Source organism: Cetorhinus maximus, chromosome 2 (genome assembly GCF_964194155.1).
Source record: "Cetorhinus maximus chromosome 2, sCetMax3.hap1.1, whole genome shotgun sequence".
NCBI lineage: Eukaryota > Metazoa > Chordata > Chondrichthyes > Lamniformes > Cetorhinidae > Cetorhinus > Cetorhinus maximus.
The window spans coordinates 194,023,713-194,043,218 of NC_135880.1; the positions used below are offsets into that span (position 1 = coordinate 194,023,713).

Genomic DNA, 19,506 nt, shown 5'->3' on the forward strand with positions numbered 1-19,506 from the left:
TCCTGGACATATTCCCAGTCTGCCATGCTCACATGTATAACCCCAGAACTATGTCACTTTTCTGCAGTGGCTCAGCCTGTGAGACAGGTTTTCAAAAATGTCAGAAATGTGGTGAGTCTGAGAACATTCCAGCCCAGAAAACACATGGCCAAATCCAGTGGTCAGATTAAAGTTGACGAGAGGAAAATAATTCAAAATCTTAAGTAGTTTTAGAAATAGGTTTACAAACCGAAGCTGAAAATCACAAATCCTTTTCTGTTCATCCAATTTACACCCATATAATGACCTAGAGCTTGGTGTACAGGGCACAATTTCAAAATGTGCAGTTGATATGAAACTTGGAAGCATTGCGAACTGTGATGAGGACGGTGTAGAACTTCAAAAGGACATGGACAAGTTGGTGGAGTGGGCAGATAGGTGGCAGATGAATTTCAATGAGGAGAGATATGAAGTGATTCATTTTGGTAGGAAGAACATGGAGAGACAGTATAAAATAAGGATCCAACTCTAAAGGGGGTGCAGGAACAGAGGGACCTGGGTGCATAAGTCATTGAAGGTGGCTAGACATGTTGAGAGTGTGGTTAATAAAGCATACAGTATCCTAGGCTTCATTAATAGGAGATGAAGAGTACAAGAACAGGGAGGTTATGTTGAACTTATATAAGTCACTAGTTCAGCCTCAGCTGGAGTATTGTGCCCAGTTCTGGGCGCCGCAGTTTAGGAAAGATATGAAGGGATTGGAGAGAGTGCAAAAAAGATTCACGAGAATGGTTCCAGGGATGAGGAACTTCAGATATGAAGATAGATTGGAGAAGTTAGGACTGTTTTCTTTGGAGAAGAGAGAGCTGAGAGGAGATTTGATAGAGGTATTCAAAATCATGAGGGATCTGAATGGAATAGATCAGGAAAAACTGTTCCTACTTGTGAAAGGATCAAGAACAAGAGGGTACAGACTTAAGGTAATTTGCAAAAGAAGCAAAAATGATTTAAGAAAAAACTTCACACAGTGAGCGGTTAAGGTCTGGAATGCACAACCTGAGAGTGTGGTGGAGGCAGGTTCAAGTGAGACTTTTGAAAGGGAATTAGACTGTTATCTGTAAAGGAATGATGTGCAGGGTTATGGGCAGAAGCTTGAAGAACGGACTAAGGGAATTGCTCATTCAGAGAGCCAGTGCGGGCACAATGGGTTGAATGGCCTGGCAGGAGTGTGGGCACTGCAGTTATTATCATGGCATCTTAAACTGCAGAGACAAAAAGATTAAGAGAAAGAGAGAGATAGGAACAAAGAGCAACAGACAGAGATAAAGTGATATATTTCTGAAAAAAGAGACATAGATTCGAAGCTTTTTGACTTGCACTCATCAGGACAGAATCATAAGATTGCCAAATCTCAAAGGGAAAAACAAATTTATATTGCATGATTAAAAAGGTGCTGATTCGTTGACAAGTGGATTCTGCAATTGGACAGCACCTACTGAACAATCCTGAGTGTGCTAATAGCTACACTAACAACCAATCTAAGATTATCAGTTGGGCTCATAATTTGGCTCACTTATGCTTGTCAGAAGCTACATATATTTAACTGCAGGGCCCTGCGCCTTTTTCACTTAAATAAAACTTGTGGGAACAACCCTTCCCAGGTGCATTCCCCATTGGGAATGCTTCAACCAGAGCCAACTTGCCTGGTTTGAATTTAAACAAAAGCTTGGGGTATAACTGTTCCCTGGGGCATTTTCATGACAATGCCTTGACCAATGAGAATCCATGTGACAACCAATCGGCACCCTTTTCTCATGCAGTATAAATTTGTTTTTCCTTTTGAGATTTGATATTCTTGTGATTCTGTCCTGATTGGTGCAAGGCAAAAAGTTTCGACAGCATGTCTCTTTTTTCAGTAATACTAAAGTTCTGTACTAGCAAGTTATATACATTTATTTATGTATACAAGAGGGATACAGACTGGTGACATTGTGCTCAGCTAATGTCGGTCAATATTGCTTTGATGCACCATGGGTCTCTTATTACTGACCTAAACCCAATTCTCCAGTTTACAAATACCCCAATTGCAAAGCGAATCATGCATTTTATATAGCGCCTTTATCATAGTGAAACATCCCAAGATACTTCACAGGAGGGCTATCGAACAAAATGTAACACCCCTAGCTATTTATGGAGATATTAGGCCAGACGACCAAAAGCTTGGTCAAAGAAGTAGGTTTTGAGGAACAGACATGAGAGAGAGAGAGAGAGATGGAAAGGTTTTGGAAGGGAATTACAGGGTCTTAGGGTCCAGCACACAACAATCTCCAAAGGAAAACTAGTCACTAATCCTGGGTGCATTTCATGCTGCCTGAAAGTAACTCACAAAGCTATGGCAGCATTATCAACAGAAGAATTGGCACAAACATGATGGACTAAATGCTTTCTTCAGTTCTGTGTGATTCTAACCAGAGATTCCCTCGGGGACAATGTGCCTGATTTTATCAGTAATTGTTAAATAAGTCTTGTCTTTCACAATCAATCTTGTAAATCCCACCCTTTGTTACAATGAAGGTGTTTCATCTGAAAGTTAAAGAAAAAACATATTCTATATTCATGCTTTATCATATTTACAGTAACGCCATCAGAAAAGGCCACTTCTTTTGAAAAGATTGTTCCTTCCCTATGAGTAATCTTAGCATTGTGAAATGGGACATTTTCTCAACGAGTGTCAGCACCAAGCGCTCTTTGGACAGGTACAATATGTGGTAAATCCAGGGTGGGGCTTCTGATTTGTTAACACATTAATGCGGCTTCATTCTCAATCTCACTGCGCCAGTGTGGCATTAACACTGCAACCCTACTCCAGTTAATAATGCATTTATCCAAAAAATATAACAACCATTAAATTATTTCCTCTATTGTCTTTCTCACTTTTACTTCTAATTTTGTGTCAATTATGAGGCAGTTTTGTGCTATGGCCCCACCCTCACTATAAACTGGCTCAGGCAGCTCCAACCTTATTTTGTTTTGGACACTTACAACAACCAATGCTTGTGTTATAATTATGTTCATGCACAAAGTCTATCTGATGTTAATTTATTAACTCATATTTAAATAGTTGTTTAGTGGTACAGAACTTGAGTATTGCTGAAAAGGGAAACATGCTGTTGAAGATTTTCATCTTGCACTCATCAGACTCAAAAATATCAAATTTCAAAGGGAACAACTATTTGTACTGCATGAGAAAAGCGGTGCTGATTAGTTGGCAAGTCGGCTCTGATTGGTCGAGACATTGTGATGACGAATGCACCAGGGAGCTATTGTCCTCCATTCTTTTTGTTTATTCAAGAAAAGGTGCAATGTCTGGGCATATTCATTTTGCCTGCAGAGGGCAGGTCCCTGCATATGAACATATGTAGCTTCGAGCAAGTAAAAATGAGCAACATTGCGAGTCAGGCTGATAATCTTAAATTGGTTGTTAGTGTAATTCTTAGCACACTCAGGATTGTTCAGCAAGTGCTTCCCAATTGCGAATCACATCTAATGTTAGACATTATGTCATAAGTTTTGCAAACATGGGTCGATTGAGTATGATTAGTACTCTGCATATTGCAAACTGCTGAAGGGACACAGAGCTGTTTGATACAATCCGCCAGACATTGGGACGCATGGCCTACATACCTGGCGCTGAAATTCATATCACATTACTCATTTGTGTAGGGGCCAGAATTGTACTTACTCAGGAATGGGCCTAAGGCCACCACTTTTGGACCTGAAAAGCACCCAGTCTACCTCAGATTACCCTGGAAGGGTAAAGTATCTCAAAAATTTGCATATAGATGAAACTAGCCATTTCAGGCTGCTACCATGCAGTGGCAACAAAAGTGGCGTTTTCCACTGACAGGATGCTGCCATCAAGCCAAAAAGACATTCTGCTTACCACACAAATAAGTTATGTGGTTTATGAATTTCAGTGCCAGTGTTATGCCAGATACATGAGCTGTTCGTCCCAATGGCTGACAGATCGTATTAAACATCAGTTCCCAACCCAACCTCACCACACTACCCTCCTGCCACCCTGAAACCTACCAACGTACCCAGCTGGCAGCCTATGCACCCTATCACCTACCACATTTCCAACTACCAGCCTACCCATCCTTCCATAAAAGCAAAATACTGCAGATGCTGGAAATCTGAAACAAAAGCAGAAAATGCTGGAAAAACTCAGCAGCTCTAGAGACAGAGTTAACGTTTTGAAGATGGGTCATATGGACTCAAAACGTTAACTCTGTTTCTCTCTCCACAGATGCTGCTAGACCTGCTGGGTTTACCCACCCTTCCACCCTGTCATCTTTCACCCTACCCATTTACCCACTTCCCTCACTCACACTCATTCACTAACACATTGAAAAGCTGTTTAAATATCCCAAACTTTTTCAGCGCGTGAGTGAATGAAGACTTACCAAAATACCGCAGCTAATACCATAAAAAGGGGGTGTGGCTTGGCTGCCTCCGACTATCCTGCCCCACGAAGGATGACTCCTGAACAGGGATGCTCCACACCTCTGAACAGGCCGGTTCGGAAGTCCGGCCCAGAAATGTGGAGCTCCGGCTCTGTGTAAAAAATAGGAGCAGAGTGGCAGTCCGATGGTGATTGCCACTCCTTGGAAAATTCGGCCCAAAGTGTCCAAGTAAGGTACTCACCCAGAAATGTGCTCTTAAATTTGTTTTTGTGGTCATAAGGGTACCAAGTGTCAATTGCGGAGAAAGAGACTTCTCCCATTTCAGTCACCAGTGTCAACATCAAGTAGTCCCAATGCAGATACTCACCAAGACTCCTCAGGCAGCGCCTTCCAAACCCACAACCGCTACTGTCTAGAAGGACAAGGGCAGCAAATAGATGGAGACACCAACACCTGGAAATTCTCCTCCAAGTCACTCACCGTCCTGACTTGGAAATATATCACTGTTCCTTCACTGTCACTGGGTCAAAATCCTGGAACTCCCTCCTTAACAGCGCTGTGAACAACTATATTTTTAAAATTTTAAAAAGGCATAGCAGGGCCTCCTAACTCTACTCCAATGATGTACCTCAGCTCCAACTTCAGGATCTCACTTCCTAGAGCACCAGTGTCTTTTTTTCCCAGTTTCCACTCGCTATCCTCTGGCCTGAGTGAAATTACCAATTGGTACCAAATCAGGGACAGCTTTGGAACGTCCACTGTCCATTAGGGTTGAGACCAATACACGTGCATTTCCCAGAAAACACTTGCAACCAGGTCTTCAATAAATTCAAACCCAGGTCCCCAAAGTGGCCCAATGCAGTGCTGAGCTCAGAAATCAAGGCTCAAAACTTTTGAAGTAGTTAGGAACTGTAGTGCTGCTTAGTGGTCACACTCTTACCTTTGAATCAGTAGGTCATGAGTTCAAGCAGCACTCTAGAGATTTCAGCACAAAATCAAAACTGAAGCTTCAATGTTGGGGGCCTCATCTTTCAATGAGACATTAAACCAAGGCCTCATCTGCATTCCCATTTGGATAATTATCGCTCTAACTATAATCTTCCAAGGTTCTCATGCTTCCTTTGGATTGGACAATTACACAGGCCTCTCCACTTAAGTAGGTTACAGAGGAAAGTCAGGGAATTATAGACCAGGTAGCTTAACACCTCTCATCAGGAAATTGCTGGAGTCTCTAATTAAGGGTCTGGGGCAGGATTTTACTTTTGGGGGTGGGAAAGGGATATCTGTACTGTTTCCAGGTGCTGATTTCACCCCCAGAGGGATAGGGGGTGAAGCAGTACAGCCCTGATTTTCATGGGGGTGGCCTGGTAATTGGCTAGAGAGTGGATTGGTGGCCAGGAGGGCCTGGACAGAGGTGAGACTGGAAGAAAGCAGGTGCGATTTAAACCAACAGTATCACTGCATTACTTGTTGGATTAAAGATGGAGCAGGAGAGGCAGAGGTCTGGAACCTGGGGCAGGGCTGCCCTATGTTTTGCTGATGCCAACCTCGAGATTCTCCCCGAGGCAGTGAAAGAGAGGAGGAGGGTCCTCATCCCAGATGGTGGTAGGAATAGGCCAGCCTCCCAGACCAAACAGGCCTGGATGTGGATAGCTGACACAGAGAACAGACAGACCGTGATCCACAGGAACCCGTGCAGCTCAGGAAGAGGCCCAAGGTCTACATCCACTCTGGCAAGGTGAGTGTAATGCCAAACTCCCAGGACAGGCGGAGGCAGGCTGGTGAGATGGTTCTCAGTGACAGAAACATGGTTTCAAACATTGATTAAAAGCTTCCTAATTCTCATGTCTTACTCCCCTTGCCCACCCCCTGCCTCCTCCACACACTCCCATATATCCTATATAGCCAATCACCCAGTATCCACAATGTACAATGCTCAGATTCCACACAGTATCAATGGATAATATTTTACATTCCTTCTCGTCATCTAATAAAAGCCTCCATCACACTATCATTGATACTGAAAAAAATGAATTCTGCCATGTGAAAAAACCTTGTAATACTTGCAATCATATTAGCTTCTGTCAACAAACCAGAAACCACATCAAAGGCAGAATCTTTTATTACAACTTCTTAAACCTGTCAATCATTCACAGATGAATGGAACATACTTGATCTGAAACTCATCATTACTTGACATTCAGCAAACATAATAATGCTTACAGCTGTCCAAACAGTAGAGTACTTGCTGAGATGAAAACAACAGAAGGTAGCCATTTCAATTTAATATGAGGGTTAGATTTTCTTTAAGTGTCAAAAGTAGATTTTTTTAAAAATCAGACAGAGCTGTCACTCCATTTAAATGGCAGTACAAAAGATGACAGCGCAGGCTGACAGGACATTTTGTAACATTTTTCACTGCATTATGGTACTTTCTCCATTGGAAAACTACTGTAATGCATGTGAACAATTATACAATGCTAGTCAATGTAAAAGTCAACTTACCTTCGCAGGACAAAGCCCTATGAGGAATCACTACATTAAAAACACATCTACATTACAATACAGAACCTAACAGTGACATTTGAAGGTGTGAAAACATTTTACACTTACCTTTCAGAATGTTCCCGACTCCTCAGGAGGCTTTACACTTTCTTCATAAACTCTCAAACCTGGCATGCTTTTAATAGGCTGTAAAACTTTGAGGAAATCCGATTTTCAGACCCCAGTTAAAACAGGGAGTCTAACCTCAGCCAGGGCAGGAGTGTGTTCTTCACACCAGGCATTCCGTACCAACGTTCCCTCTAATTTTTTCCATCCATGTGCAGAATGAATTTTGTTGTGTGCACAGATATCAAGTTACTGTGCAGATGTGCGCCATCAGTTGAAAGAAACCCTATATATAAGGCAGAATTTTATGGCCCCATTTTGGCGGGGACGGGGGCCATAAAATATGGCGAGACATTCTAAACGTCATTGACTTCAGCGGGAATGTAAAATCCCGCTGCCGTAAAATTCTGCCCATAATGTTACGACCGGTCCCCCAGGCGAGATCCCCCAATCTGTTAATTTCCCGAACGAGACCCCAATTTTGTTATGTTTCCTGGTGAGGAGGATTGAGCTGCCTCCCCTTCTTTATTCAGGCCACTCGGTTGGTCGCAACAAGGTTAATTTTTAAGGGGCCCCTTCCCCCACCTCCCCCCTACCCCCACCCCACCCAATCCAACCTTTTCCCAGTCCAAGTGTATTTATTTTTTAGAAGGGGCCGATTTAAACAGGTTTTCAAAGAAAGAGTAAGATTATTTGTTACTAAAACCCGAGAAAAATAATAAAAACACAACACACTCACACACAGTTCAGAAATGAGAAGTTAAGAGTCCAAATAAAAGTTTTAAAAAATATACAAATCCTTCTTTGGTTTGTCCGTGAGGTGCAGATGGCGGTATGTTGCAGCCGTTAAGTTGGGTGATTCCGGTAGAGCTGACTTTAGCAGTTTTGCAATTGGTTTGGAGACACTTGGTTCTGCAGGGTAGCTGAGGAGGCTGTCCCATTTCCTTTTTGATTATGGCTTCTGCTGAGCCTTGCCTCCAGCAACAGAGAGAAAGAGAGAAACCTAGCCTGCAACTGCAGGGGTGTCTAGTTGGTCTTGTGCTGTTGCTCTCACAGCACACCAGCACCCACTGCACTGCTCTGCAGCTAGTTTTTTAACTCATTTTTTCTGTGTATACCAGGAGAGGAAATAGTCATCTTGTATTCATATCAGAACTATTTACACATTCCGAGATAGAAATCAACAGGATATGGATTTGTGGGTGACTGTTGAGACATGCAAATCAGTCTTTTGTCTCTGCAACCACAGGAGATTAAAGTTCAGTCTTTTGCATCTTCCCTATCTCCCTTTCAAGCCTCTCAGCTTAAAGAAAGCCATGACACCTTTTAAAGTGCGACATTCCATGCTCTCTCAGCACAGGTCTGTCAGTATAATCCATATAGGAATTTTCCAGAAAGTGACACTTTACATTATCAGCCATCTTTTGCTCAGTGTTCTTGCTTATATTTCTTTAAGAACACATAAGTCTTCCTTAAAAAGTTCAATATGTCCGTAAGTAATTTGTAGCGGTGATCGGCTTTTCATGACAATATATATTTTTAAAATGTTACCATAGGTATAGAAGAAGAAAGAATACCACTCCCAACCATAAACACGCTAACGTGCTAGTCCACAACTTACCAGATTTACTGAATTCAATTTTAAAATTGAACTCATGACCTCTAGGTTTTAAGTTCGGTACCATAACCACCACACTAACATACGTGAAAGGTATTTGTTAGATTTTATATTGTAGCTTGTATTTTAGTAATTTGGCAGAAGAGAAGTTGAATTAGTAGCAATGGTTCAAGACCAAACAAGGATCCTTTGTTTCAATTTGACAAGCTCAAAATGGAAAGAGCGTAGGAGGCTTGCCTTTTGAATTGGTAGAAAATGTGGAAAAGCCAACCTTTACTTTTTCAGCTTATTGAGCATTTTCTTTACTTAAAACTGTTCTGAATGGTGAGGAAACTAGCTCAGTCATTTATTCACATCAACAAACATAACCAGGCAGAGGTAAAGTGTCTCCGTGAATTTGGAGAGAGGTTGGCTCTTGTGAACTGGAGGCCAAAGGTCAGAGAAACACAGTGTCCCTGTAAATTAAGTCAACGTTGAAGAGGGAACTGGGGAAGAGAGCATTGTGGTGAAGAGAGAATGGAATCCTAGGAGGGAGAATGACTGTTGAGGTAGTCTTTTGGGAGGTAATGGAATTTATTCCACCTACAGTTTTTTTAGATTAAAATTCTATGAATTGTGAAGTAATAAACCAGTTAGCCATTTTTAAAGTAAACTGCCTTTCACAATGCAAAAAGAAGTGATTTGGAAAGAGGAAGTATTTGGAAGTATGCACGGTTTAAAATGTCCCATGAGATAGCCCCACAAGAACCTTGGCATTATTATTTGGAGATCAGGGTTAGGAACCCAAAACTGTTCACAAACTCCCTAAAAATGTCGAATGTCTTTGGGATCAATCTTCCTTTAATAATTTTACAAAACCAGCTGTAGCAAAATGACTAGATCAGTGATATTAACTGGCTCAAAAATCCTCTTGCTAACTCTTAATAACATAACTCTTAATATGACTTTACTCTTTCAACTTACCTCCAGCTTGCTGCTTCTCTCAACTCGCTGCTTCCCTCCCCAGCCCTCGCACTCATCATTTCTCCCCCTTGCATCTCCCTCCCTGACCCTCCCACTCACTTCTCCCCCTTGCACCTCCCTCCTTGATCCTTGCACTCACCACCTCTCCCCCTTGTGCCTCCCTCCCATTCACCATCTCTCCCGCTTACACCTCCTGCCCCAACCCTCCCACTGACGATCTCTCTTACCTGCTTCGGTCCCTGCTCACCACCACTCTCCTGCACGCTGCTTCCCTCTCCTAAAGGTTGGACTTGATAGGCTGTTGCGTGGTTGCACAGCTTAGAGGGATAATTGTTTCCAACCTGCAAAAGTGTCAGTGGAAAATGACACTGGGTCGGGAGTGCAGAGGAAAATCGAATTTCTTCCAAACCAAGGTCGAAGTGTGGCCATTCATGCACCGAAACGCACCCCTGCACCCAGTCAAAAATTCAGTCCTCGGTCCCTAAGGGCTTTGCTGCGAGCGGAGATTACACAAACTGGCATAATTTGATTGAAGTTTCCAAGATATTGAGTGGAACAGATAAGATAGATAGGGACAAACTATTTCTGTTAGCTGGAGTGTCTAGGATTGGGGACATAGTCTAAAAATTAAAGCCAGGCCTTTCAGGAGTGAAATTAGGAAACACTTGTACACACAAAGGACACTTCTGTCCGGAAACAGCAATTGACACTGGGTCAATTGTTAATCTTAAAACTGAGGTTGATAGATTTTCATTAATCAAAGATCTTAATGAATATGGTTTTAAAGGCAGGTATATAGAGTGAGGTCGCAGATCAGCCATGATCTCGTTGAATGGCAGAACAGGCTCAAGGGGATAAATGGCCTCCTCCTGTTCCTACGTTCATATGTAAAGATCTTATTTTGAAAAAAAGGGCAGTCTCTCTCAATACCCTGGCCAACATTTATCTCTCAACCAAAGTCATTAAAACAGATTATCTCGTCATTTACCTCATTACAATTTGTGGGATCTTACTGTGTGCAAATTGGCTGCTGTTTCCTACAACAGCAAATGCACTTCAAAAGTACTGAAAAGCACATTGGGATGTCCTGAGGTTGCTACAAAGATGCTACAAAATGCACGTTTGTTAACTAGTTACTAAAATATGTAAATTAAATATGCTGCATAATCGACTGTGTAAAACAATATGTAGAGCACATACTGTCACAGAACAAAGGAAGTGTTGAAATGTTTCCACACTGACATCAAAATAGTTTTAAAAACATTTATTTTACTTACATGGTATGTGGATTATGTTGACATTGTGAGAAATATGTTACTTGAGAGGCTTATCTCATTGTTCAGGAAGTACCAGGTTAGTCTCACCCCATGAATGTTTCTCATTCCTCACGGCCAAGGTGAGGTAAATGTTAGAAAGTATTCACAGAATCCACAGGCAGCTGAAAAATGCATTAAATGTTTCAATTGCAACCCGCTTGACATCTTATCTGATTGAGATATTTATAACGTTTAAGGGCGTTGGTAAAGAAACTATTTTCTCTGGTGGGGAAACCCAGAACAAGGGGACATAACCCTAAAATTAGAGCCATGTCATTGTAGAAGGAAATCAGAAGCAGTTTCTCCATTCAGAGGGTAACAGAAATCAGAGCAATTCTCACCTAAGAGTAAAGAAGTCTTACTGAAATTGTTTAGGGATTGGTGAGACCACACCGAGAGTTTTGTGTAGTTTGGTCTCCTTACCTAAAGGAGGAAATATGTGTCTTAGAGGGGGAACAACAAAGGTTCTCGAAATTTATTCCTGGGATGAGGGTTTTGTCCTACGGGAAATTAAGTTGACCAGGTCCATATTCCCGAGAGTTAGAAGAATGAGAGGTGATCTCACTGAAACATATAAAATTCTTTAGCAGCTTGACAGCATTGATGCAGGGAAGCTGTGTCTCATGGCTGGGAAATTTAATTGATGTACAGCCATAATCTCACTGAATGATTACCTCTGTCATGCAATGTTTTCGCTCGTTTGTAAACATTGGCCAAAATCTTCTGGTCTCCAGATCATTGGGCGCCAGACATACAACCAAAGATGCACATCAGGACCCTGAGGAAGTCCTGACATGTGGACCAATTTTGGAATTGCCTGTGAAGCTTAAGCTTCCGATGGACATTCCCTGCTACCCAGGACCCTGTGCAAATATCTCCAACTCTGAGCTAGAATCGAAGATTTGGGCTAAATCTGCAGTGCTTACCTGGATAGTTACCCAGGAAATGTTTTTTTTTTAATTCATTCATGGGATGGTGAGGTGCCTTCTTGAACCGCTGCAGTCTATGTGGTGTAGGTACACCCACAGTACTGCTAGGGAGTTCCAGGATTTTGACCCAGCGACAGTGAATATATGGTGATATATTTCCACGATGGTGAGTGACTTGAAGGGGAACTTCCAGGTGGTGGTGTTTCCATGTGTCTGCTGCCCTTGTCCTTCTAGGTGGTAGTGGTTGTGGGTTTGGAAAATGCTAAGGAGCCTTGGTGAATTCCTGCAGTGCATCTTGTAAATGGTACACACTGCTGCTCCTGTGCGTCGGTGGTGGAGGGAGTGAATATTTGCGGATGTGATGCCAATCAAGTGGGCTGCTTTGTCCTGGACAGTGTCAAGCTTCTTGAGTGTTATGGGAGCTGCACTCATCCAGGCAAATGAGGAGTGCAAGTGTAAGACAGTTTAAAACCTGGTCTAACACCTGGGTAACTCCACAACCCAGCACCCAAATTATTCCCCATGCAACCTGACAACTCTACCGCCATGACCACCGATGACACCCCCCCCCCTCCCATGACCTGACTTAACTACCCCCCAACTTGACTACCACCTGACCACCCTCTCGACCCGATTACTCCATGGGCACTCGAACATCTCTCAATATCGCCACTGCCCCCTGGATATCCATTCACCCATCTACCTACTCAACCACCTCATCCACTCCTCCCATTCACTAACCCACACTCAAAGACTGGAACTTTAAAACTTACCAGAAAGAATATAGCAGCTAGTGCCAAAAAAGGGTGGGAAGGTGAGCGGGGGCTTGTCGGGTCTTCCCCTGACTCTACTCCGCTCTGACAGAGTTCCTAGGGGATGCTGCAATGAACATTTCTGCAACAGCTGGGATCTGAAGATCCCAAAGAAATGATCAGCAGCGTCAGATCGGGAGAATCTTTGCGCACAGCCGTAAAGCTTGGAAGATTCAGGCCAATTTCTCTCAAAAACTAATGGATGAATTTCAGTGAAACCTCGTAGAGTTAGGGTATGGCGGGTATGGCCCAAGGAAGAACTTGTAAATTTTTGAAAAGATGCAGATCAGGATCCTGGAATTTTTTTAAAGGAGCCATTAACATTTGGCGAATTGGCTTTTCTTTTTAGAATTTTGTGGGGTTTTTTAATCTCGAATGTTGATTGTTTTTGAATGTTGTGGATTGTCTCAGCTGCTGTGGTATAATTTGTCACTGCTGTCAAAGTGTGAGCAGAGTTCTCAGAGCAGATTGTTGGATATGGATTGGCCTGAGCCTCCTCAGTGAGATGGAAGCTCTTAAAAAGAGATTTCTTTTTTCAGCTTTTTAGTTACAGAGCATCAACCAGGCAGGGAAAAACCTCAAGAAAGAACTACATAATTATAATAACATTGAGTTAACACATCATGGTTGAGGTATGTGCTCCGAGTACCCTCTTCACTTGTTACTCCTGTTCATACCTACCTAGCCTCCTCTGCTAATTTCTTCAAAGATTTTAGAATTAATGTAGAAAATTTATGAGATAGTTTATTATTTTTGCTTGAATATGAGGAATCCGTTCTGAAGAGCAGGTACAGACAACTGTTGCCTCTCCAAACTCCTCAAGGAAACAATTCACAGTGGAAAGAAGATTTATTGATCTTTAAAATGTTCATCCTGCAAGCAACCAAACACAACCATCCACCTCCGAGGTGAATTCAAACACAGTGCCAAATGTTAAAGGTCAATGTCCAACCTACTAAACCACCGGTCCTAAAGATTTGTCAACTCTAATTGTGTCTTTAGTTAGGTGGGAAAGAGTATTGCCTCCATGCAAATATGTTCACCAAATACCTCAATATGAATTATGTCATGAAGGTATTATCTATGGTTCAGTGATCGCTCCCTTGACTGAGTTAGAAGCCCCACTCCAGAGACTAAGAATACAAATATCCATGCTGAGACACTTGTGCAGTGCTGAGGGAGTGCCACACAGTTGGAGGTGCTCTCTTTCAACTTAGAGGCTAGACAGGCATCGTATGCCCTCTTGGGAGAGAAAGGATTCCGTGACGCTATTTTGAAAAAGCAGGGGTGTTCTCGCCAGTGTAACATCTATCCCTTAAACTGATTCACTAATACAACAGATTAACCGGTCATTATTACATTGTTGTTTGTGGGACTTTGCTGGGTACAAATTTGCTGCTATGTTCCCTACATTGCAACAGTACTTCATTTCTTGCAAAGCAATTTGGGACATCTTGAGACCATGAAAGGTGCTAAATTAATGCAAAGCTTTCTTATTTCACAAAATGTATTTTGTGTACTAAACTGATAAGGGAAAACACTGATGCATATTAAAAACTAATAGATTAGATTTATCACAGCACATTGCTAAATCCATTTCAATATGTATATAGTTTGCGACATGGGTCTCAAATCCTACCACTATTCCCTGCGTTATCAGAAAATAAAACAGCATACACATACAGAAGTCCTTTATTCATTATCCAAAAATTTCCTTACATTTTTAAAAGGTTTTGTTAAGACCTCTTGTGGGGGTCAGCCAACTCCCCTTCCTCTCACAAACAGTCTTGGCACACAGGCTCAGTGTCCAGTTAGCAAAACTAACCAAACTGAGGGAACTTTATAGATAAAACAAAGCAGCATTGTAAAGGGAAAATGTTAACTTTTAGTTAAGGTGTGTGTGTCTGGGGGGAAGGGGGTCAGGCTAAAAAAAGACAAAATATTAAGGGTAGAGAAAATAAATACATGCTGGAAATCGACAATCAAAATACATAACGGATCAGACAACATCAAAGAGAAAAGGAGTCACTTCTCTCCTGAAACATTAGCCTGCCCTTCCTCCTAAGGCACTAGCCAATTTCCTAGCGTCTCTCACATTTGACTTTTATTTGTCAGTCAGGTGGGAAAGTTCTTGCCAACAGCTGCTGCCATCTAATCCTGAAAGTTCCCCTTCTACAGGAGAACTGCTTCCCCAAGACTCAATAAACTGAGCTCTTGCAAACTCTACAAAACCAAAGAACAGTTTAGAATTTTACATACACAAATATATCTACAAACACAAACAGGAAACTAGAAAGACACAGGCTGGATTATTTAAACAGTTGATGGTTAGTTATTTTGTGCGGCCTATTTATTTTAAATCAAAGAGAAACATTGAGCTAGCATGGCATCAGGCAGAACCAATTTAAGCAAGTGAGAGTTACACTGCAACAGCTAAAAGTGTCTGCCATATTTCCCACTTCACAGAAAGTAGCAGAAATGAAATCAGGTTCTAGTCACAGCAGGCAAACTGAGATCATCTATTTTTTTTTTGATTCCAAAAAAAATAACATTTATCATTTATGATGTTTATGTATTAAGTGCCCCACCCTTAAATTATGAAACCTTGGCCCTTTGCTTAAGTGACAGATTGCCACTTGACTGGTAGATTCTATTGTAGCAAAACTGTGGCCTTCAACTGACAATGTTATAATGTTTTAATAAGCAGGAAGATATTGGGGCCAAAGAGCAGCGCAGACATCAACTCCTGTGTCCCTGCATGGGGATAGAAGCTGCAATGACTGTGGCCCCAGTGCATTAAAGCCAGTTTCAAAGCATATGTAAAAATTTAGTCTAGGGTGGAAATAGAGCAAATACAGAAAAAATTGCTTGTGTTAATTTGTGAACCTGATCATAGCTGAATCCTTCTGCCCCCTTAAATCTAACTTAATCCTGAAAGTGCTAATTTTGTTTTGTAAAATTGTGAATGATTTACCATAAGGTATTTTATACTGTAACAGCAGATTCAGAGTACACAATACATAGTCTAGTGATCCCATTCAAGCTAAATATTTTAAAAAGAACAGATAGAGTGTGTCATTATGCATCTGATTCACCAGTGAAGAGAACTGGCAGAATTTTCTGCTAATCCATGGCATGAGACTGGATCATTGGATGTGGAATGGGGTATCCAAAAAGCCACAGCTGGTGGAGCTACACCTCCTGCCAGCACCTTCATCATGAGATATGCTGATCTGACTGTACAGATAAGCATTCTAGTGATGTTTAGGTGCAGTGCTCCACACACACATACACAGTCCTTTTACATATAATTTGAAAAAACAATATTGCGCAGCTTGTAAAAGGTTCAAGTTTGAATAGTTAAACTAAACATCAAATCTATGATTGTGCATCCGATAACCCTAACAGCAGAGTGGCTCCTATAGAGCCCGACTGGCAAGTCGCAAATTCCCATGAATTTTAATCCTTCACCAATCTCTGCATTTTTAATCAAATACTCAGAACTCACAGTTGGGTATGTCATGTGTACAATACTGGCATTAAAAGTGAAACCCAACCAAAACAGTCTGACATCTTTCTCAACCTACAGGTCCTGGACTCTAAACAAAAAAACCTCATCTTGTACGTAAAACACATCTTGACTGCACTAGGAAACTGTTTTTTCAAAAAAGCAAGGACTTTTCCTGAGTGTTTTGGGAGCCAACTGGTCCACAGATTGGGAGATGCTGCAATATTTGGTCGAACCACCATGGGAAGAATTCACTGTTCCCTTCATTCTCACCTTTCAGTGGATAACAATCACGCATTTCTCCACAGGCTGTGTTTTATCTGTGGACACCCTGATGTTCCACCTGGTCAGATGACCAGATGAATTTCAATCAGCGTTGCACATAATCAGGAAAGTTCTATAAATTTCAGAAGCTCATCCCAACTTTGTTTAAAAAAGATGCAAATGAATGAAGTACCCAGTGGCTCTGGCAGAAATTCAAGTAATGACTCTGCCACAGAGTCAGGAGGAGAGAAGCGCTAATTTCTGAGTTGGATTAATTGACTTAGGATTTAAAATCGAAATTTTAGTTGATGACCTATTGCTTGAAGTCTCTCCGTTAACTACAGTAGAGGATTAACTTTCAACACTCAAACATACACACAAGCTCACAGTGTTCTCAAGCTGGGTGGAGAAAGGTACCCTAGTCGTCATCCCACACAACTCCTTCTAGCATCCTCGTCCCAGCAGAGATACGACGCAGTGTAGGGGCTCGAAAGAAAGATCAGGTGACAGACAGGAGGATTTTCTGAGTGTAGATGATGTCACTCAGTTTGTGTTTGATGGCCACAAAGTGCCTTTTGAATTCTAGACCATCTCCCTGCAAGGAAGAAATAAATAAAAATCAGTCCAAATCCATGGATTAGAAGACAATTCTAGAGAGAACTGAACTGCAGAATATTAAAACATTTTAATACTTCATATAATATGTTTCATGCCAAGCTGTGTCCCTCTTTGGGGATGGATGGGCGGGGAGGTCACTTCATACAGGGATCATTGATCGTATACTTTCTTGGGAATCCCCTCTTCCCCGCCAGAAAAGCCATTTCTCTCAAGACCAGCTCTGCTGACTATCTGGTCATCATCACAGTGCTGTTTGTGGGAGCTTACTGCGTGCAGATTTGTTGCCACATTTCCTACATTACAACAGCGACCACATCTCAAAACATACTTCATTGGCTGTAAACTGCTTGAGGACATCCCATGTTTGTGAGGGGTGCTGTGTAAATGCAAGTCTTTTATGAATACAAAGTCACCAATTACATGTTCAATTTCTGTTATGTTCCATTTCTAATCTCAGTTGGTGTGGTTGTCGGGTGTGTGACTGCACTGGTTTCATCCACTTCAGTAACTATGACCTTAAAAGCCAGATCAGCTTTTACAGGGGTCTCCGACATGTTGGAGGCTGAGCAAGCTTCAATCTGTGTCAAATCCTACTGTAGGAATGGAGGAGTTTGTCTCAACAATAGCCTGCATTTATATAGCCCTCAGGCACTTCACAGGAGCGTTATCAAACAAAATGTGACATGGAGCCACATGAGGAGATATTTGGACAGGTGACCTAAAACTTGGTCAAAGAACTAAGTTTTGAGGATCTTAAATGGAGGAAAAACAGTAGAGAGGAAGAGAAGTTTAAAGAGTATTCCAGAGTTCAGGCCATTAGCAGCTGAAAGCATGGTGGAGCGATTAAAATGATTATTTTTTATTTTTCCATGTGAAGTGGACGTCGCTGGCAAGGCCAGCATTTGTTGCCCATTGAATTACCCTTGAATGGCTCACTAGATCATTTCAGAGGGTAGTTAAGAGTCAGCCACATTGCTGTGAATCTGGAGTCACATGTCGGCCAGACCAGGTAATGACGGCAGATTTCCTTGCCTAAAGGGGATTAGTGAACCAGATGGGTCTTTACAATCAATGATCACCATTACTGAGACCAACTTTCAATTCCAGATTTATTAATTGAATTTAAATTTCACCAGCTGCTGTGTATCATGGGATTTGAACCCATGTCCCCAGAGCATTAGTCTGGGCCTCTGGATTACCAGTCCAGTGACATTACCACCATCTCCCCATAAATTAGGATGTGTAAAAGGCCAAAAATGGAGGAGCACAGAGATGGCTGAGGGTTGTAGGATTTGGGGAGGTTATAGAAATGGGGAAGAATGAGGCCATGGAAAGATATGAAAACAATAATTCAAATTTTAAGACAAAGGTGTTGAGGGACTGGGAACTAATATAGGGCAGCGAACACAAGGTAATAGGTGACCAGAATTTTGTGCAAGTTAGGATACAGGCAGAGTTTTGGAAAAGCTTAACTTTGTGGGGAATGGATGGTGGAAGCCTGACTAGCAGCATGATAGAGTCAAGTCTAGAGCTAACAAAGGATGAGGTTTTCAGCAAAGTTGAGCTGATGCAAGGGTGGATTTGGGCGTTGTTACGTAGGTGGAAGCAGGCAACTTTAGCGATGGTGCTGACACGTGATCAGAAGCTCATCTCTGGGTTAAGTACAACACCAAACAATCTGGTTCAGCATCAGCCAGTTTCCATGGAGAGGGATGTAGACTTAGCTAGAATTCCCATTGCTTTTCAGTGATCCGTGCTGGTAAAATGTGTCTGGTGAGGACAGGTTGGGACCCTTGGCCTTGACTTAAAGGCACTGCAGCGAATAGTCACACATGAAGGATGATCACTTTGGTGAGAAGCTCCCTGATAGTTCCCGTGCAAATAAACAGCAGGAAGTTAAAAGGGTTTTAAATATCATGAAACAAAACATTTTTTCCCCATAATACATTCATCCAGCCCTTGCAGTATAGTAAAATGCAGAGGTTTTGGACATGCAGCCAATTGGCCCTTCATTCATCAAGGCTCTTGACCAAGTCTGAATCTCAGACATAAATCTGAAGATGGACCTGGGCCAATTCAGAGTTCAAAAGTTTACACAGTCTAGTTTATACATAGCAGACATCAGATTCAGTCAAATTGAAATCCAAAGCCATTGGGGATACTAACACTCCTTTTCTAACTATTTTCAGTAATTGTGCTGATCCTTACTGATGTCAAATCTGCTTGTTTACACTGGGGAGCTGACCTAGCAATGGAAAATATACTGCATGCGCATAAGGTGATTGTGCGTGCAGTTGCTCCGTTTTGACGGGATTTCAGGACCTTCCCAGATGTCCAGGAAGAAGATGTCTAATGTCCTTTTGAGAATTAAATCTGCCATTCTTACCTAGTCTGACCTACATGTGACTCCAGACCTACAGCAA

General features: G+C 41.9%; 1 protein-coding gene across 1 annotated transcript in view; it reads right to left on the reverse strand.

Moving 5' to 3' along the window:
- Positions 1 to 14,369: 14,369 nt before the first annotated feature.
- The window catches only part of chek1 (checkpoint kinase 1), a 46,382-nt gene continuing 41,245 nt past the window's right edge, over positions 14,370 to 19,506 (reverse strand). The window contains exon 13 of the mRNA XM_078531233.1: positions 14,370 to 17,060. Coding sequence (XP_078387359.1) covers positions 16,965 to 17,060 — 96 coding nt within the window. The 3' untranslated portion in view covers positions 14,370 to 16,964. The remainder of the gene's footprint in view (positions 17,061 to 19,506) is intronic.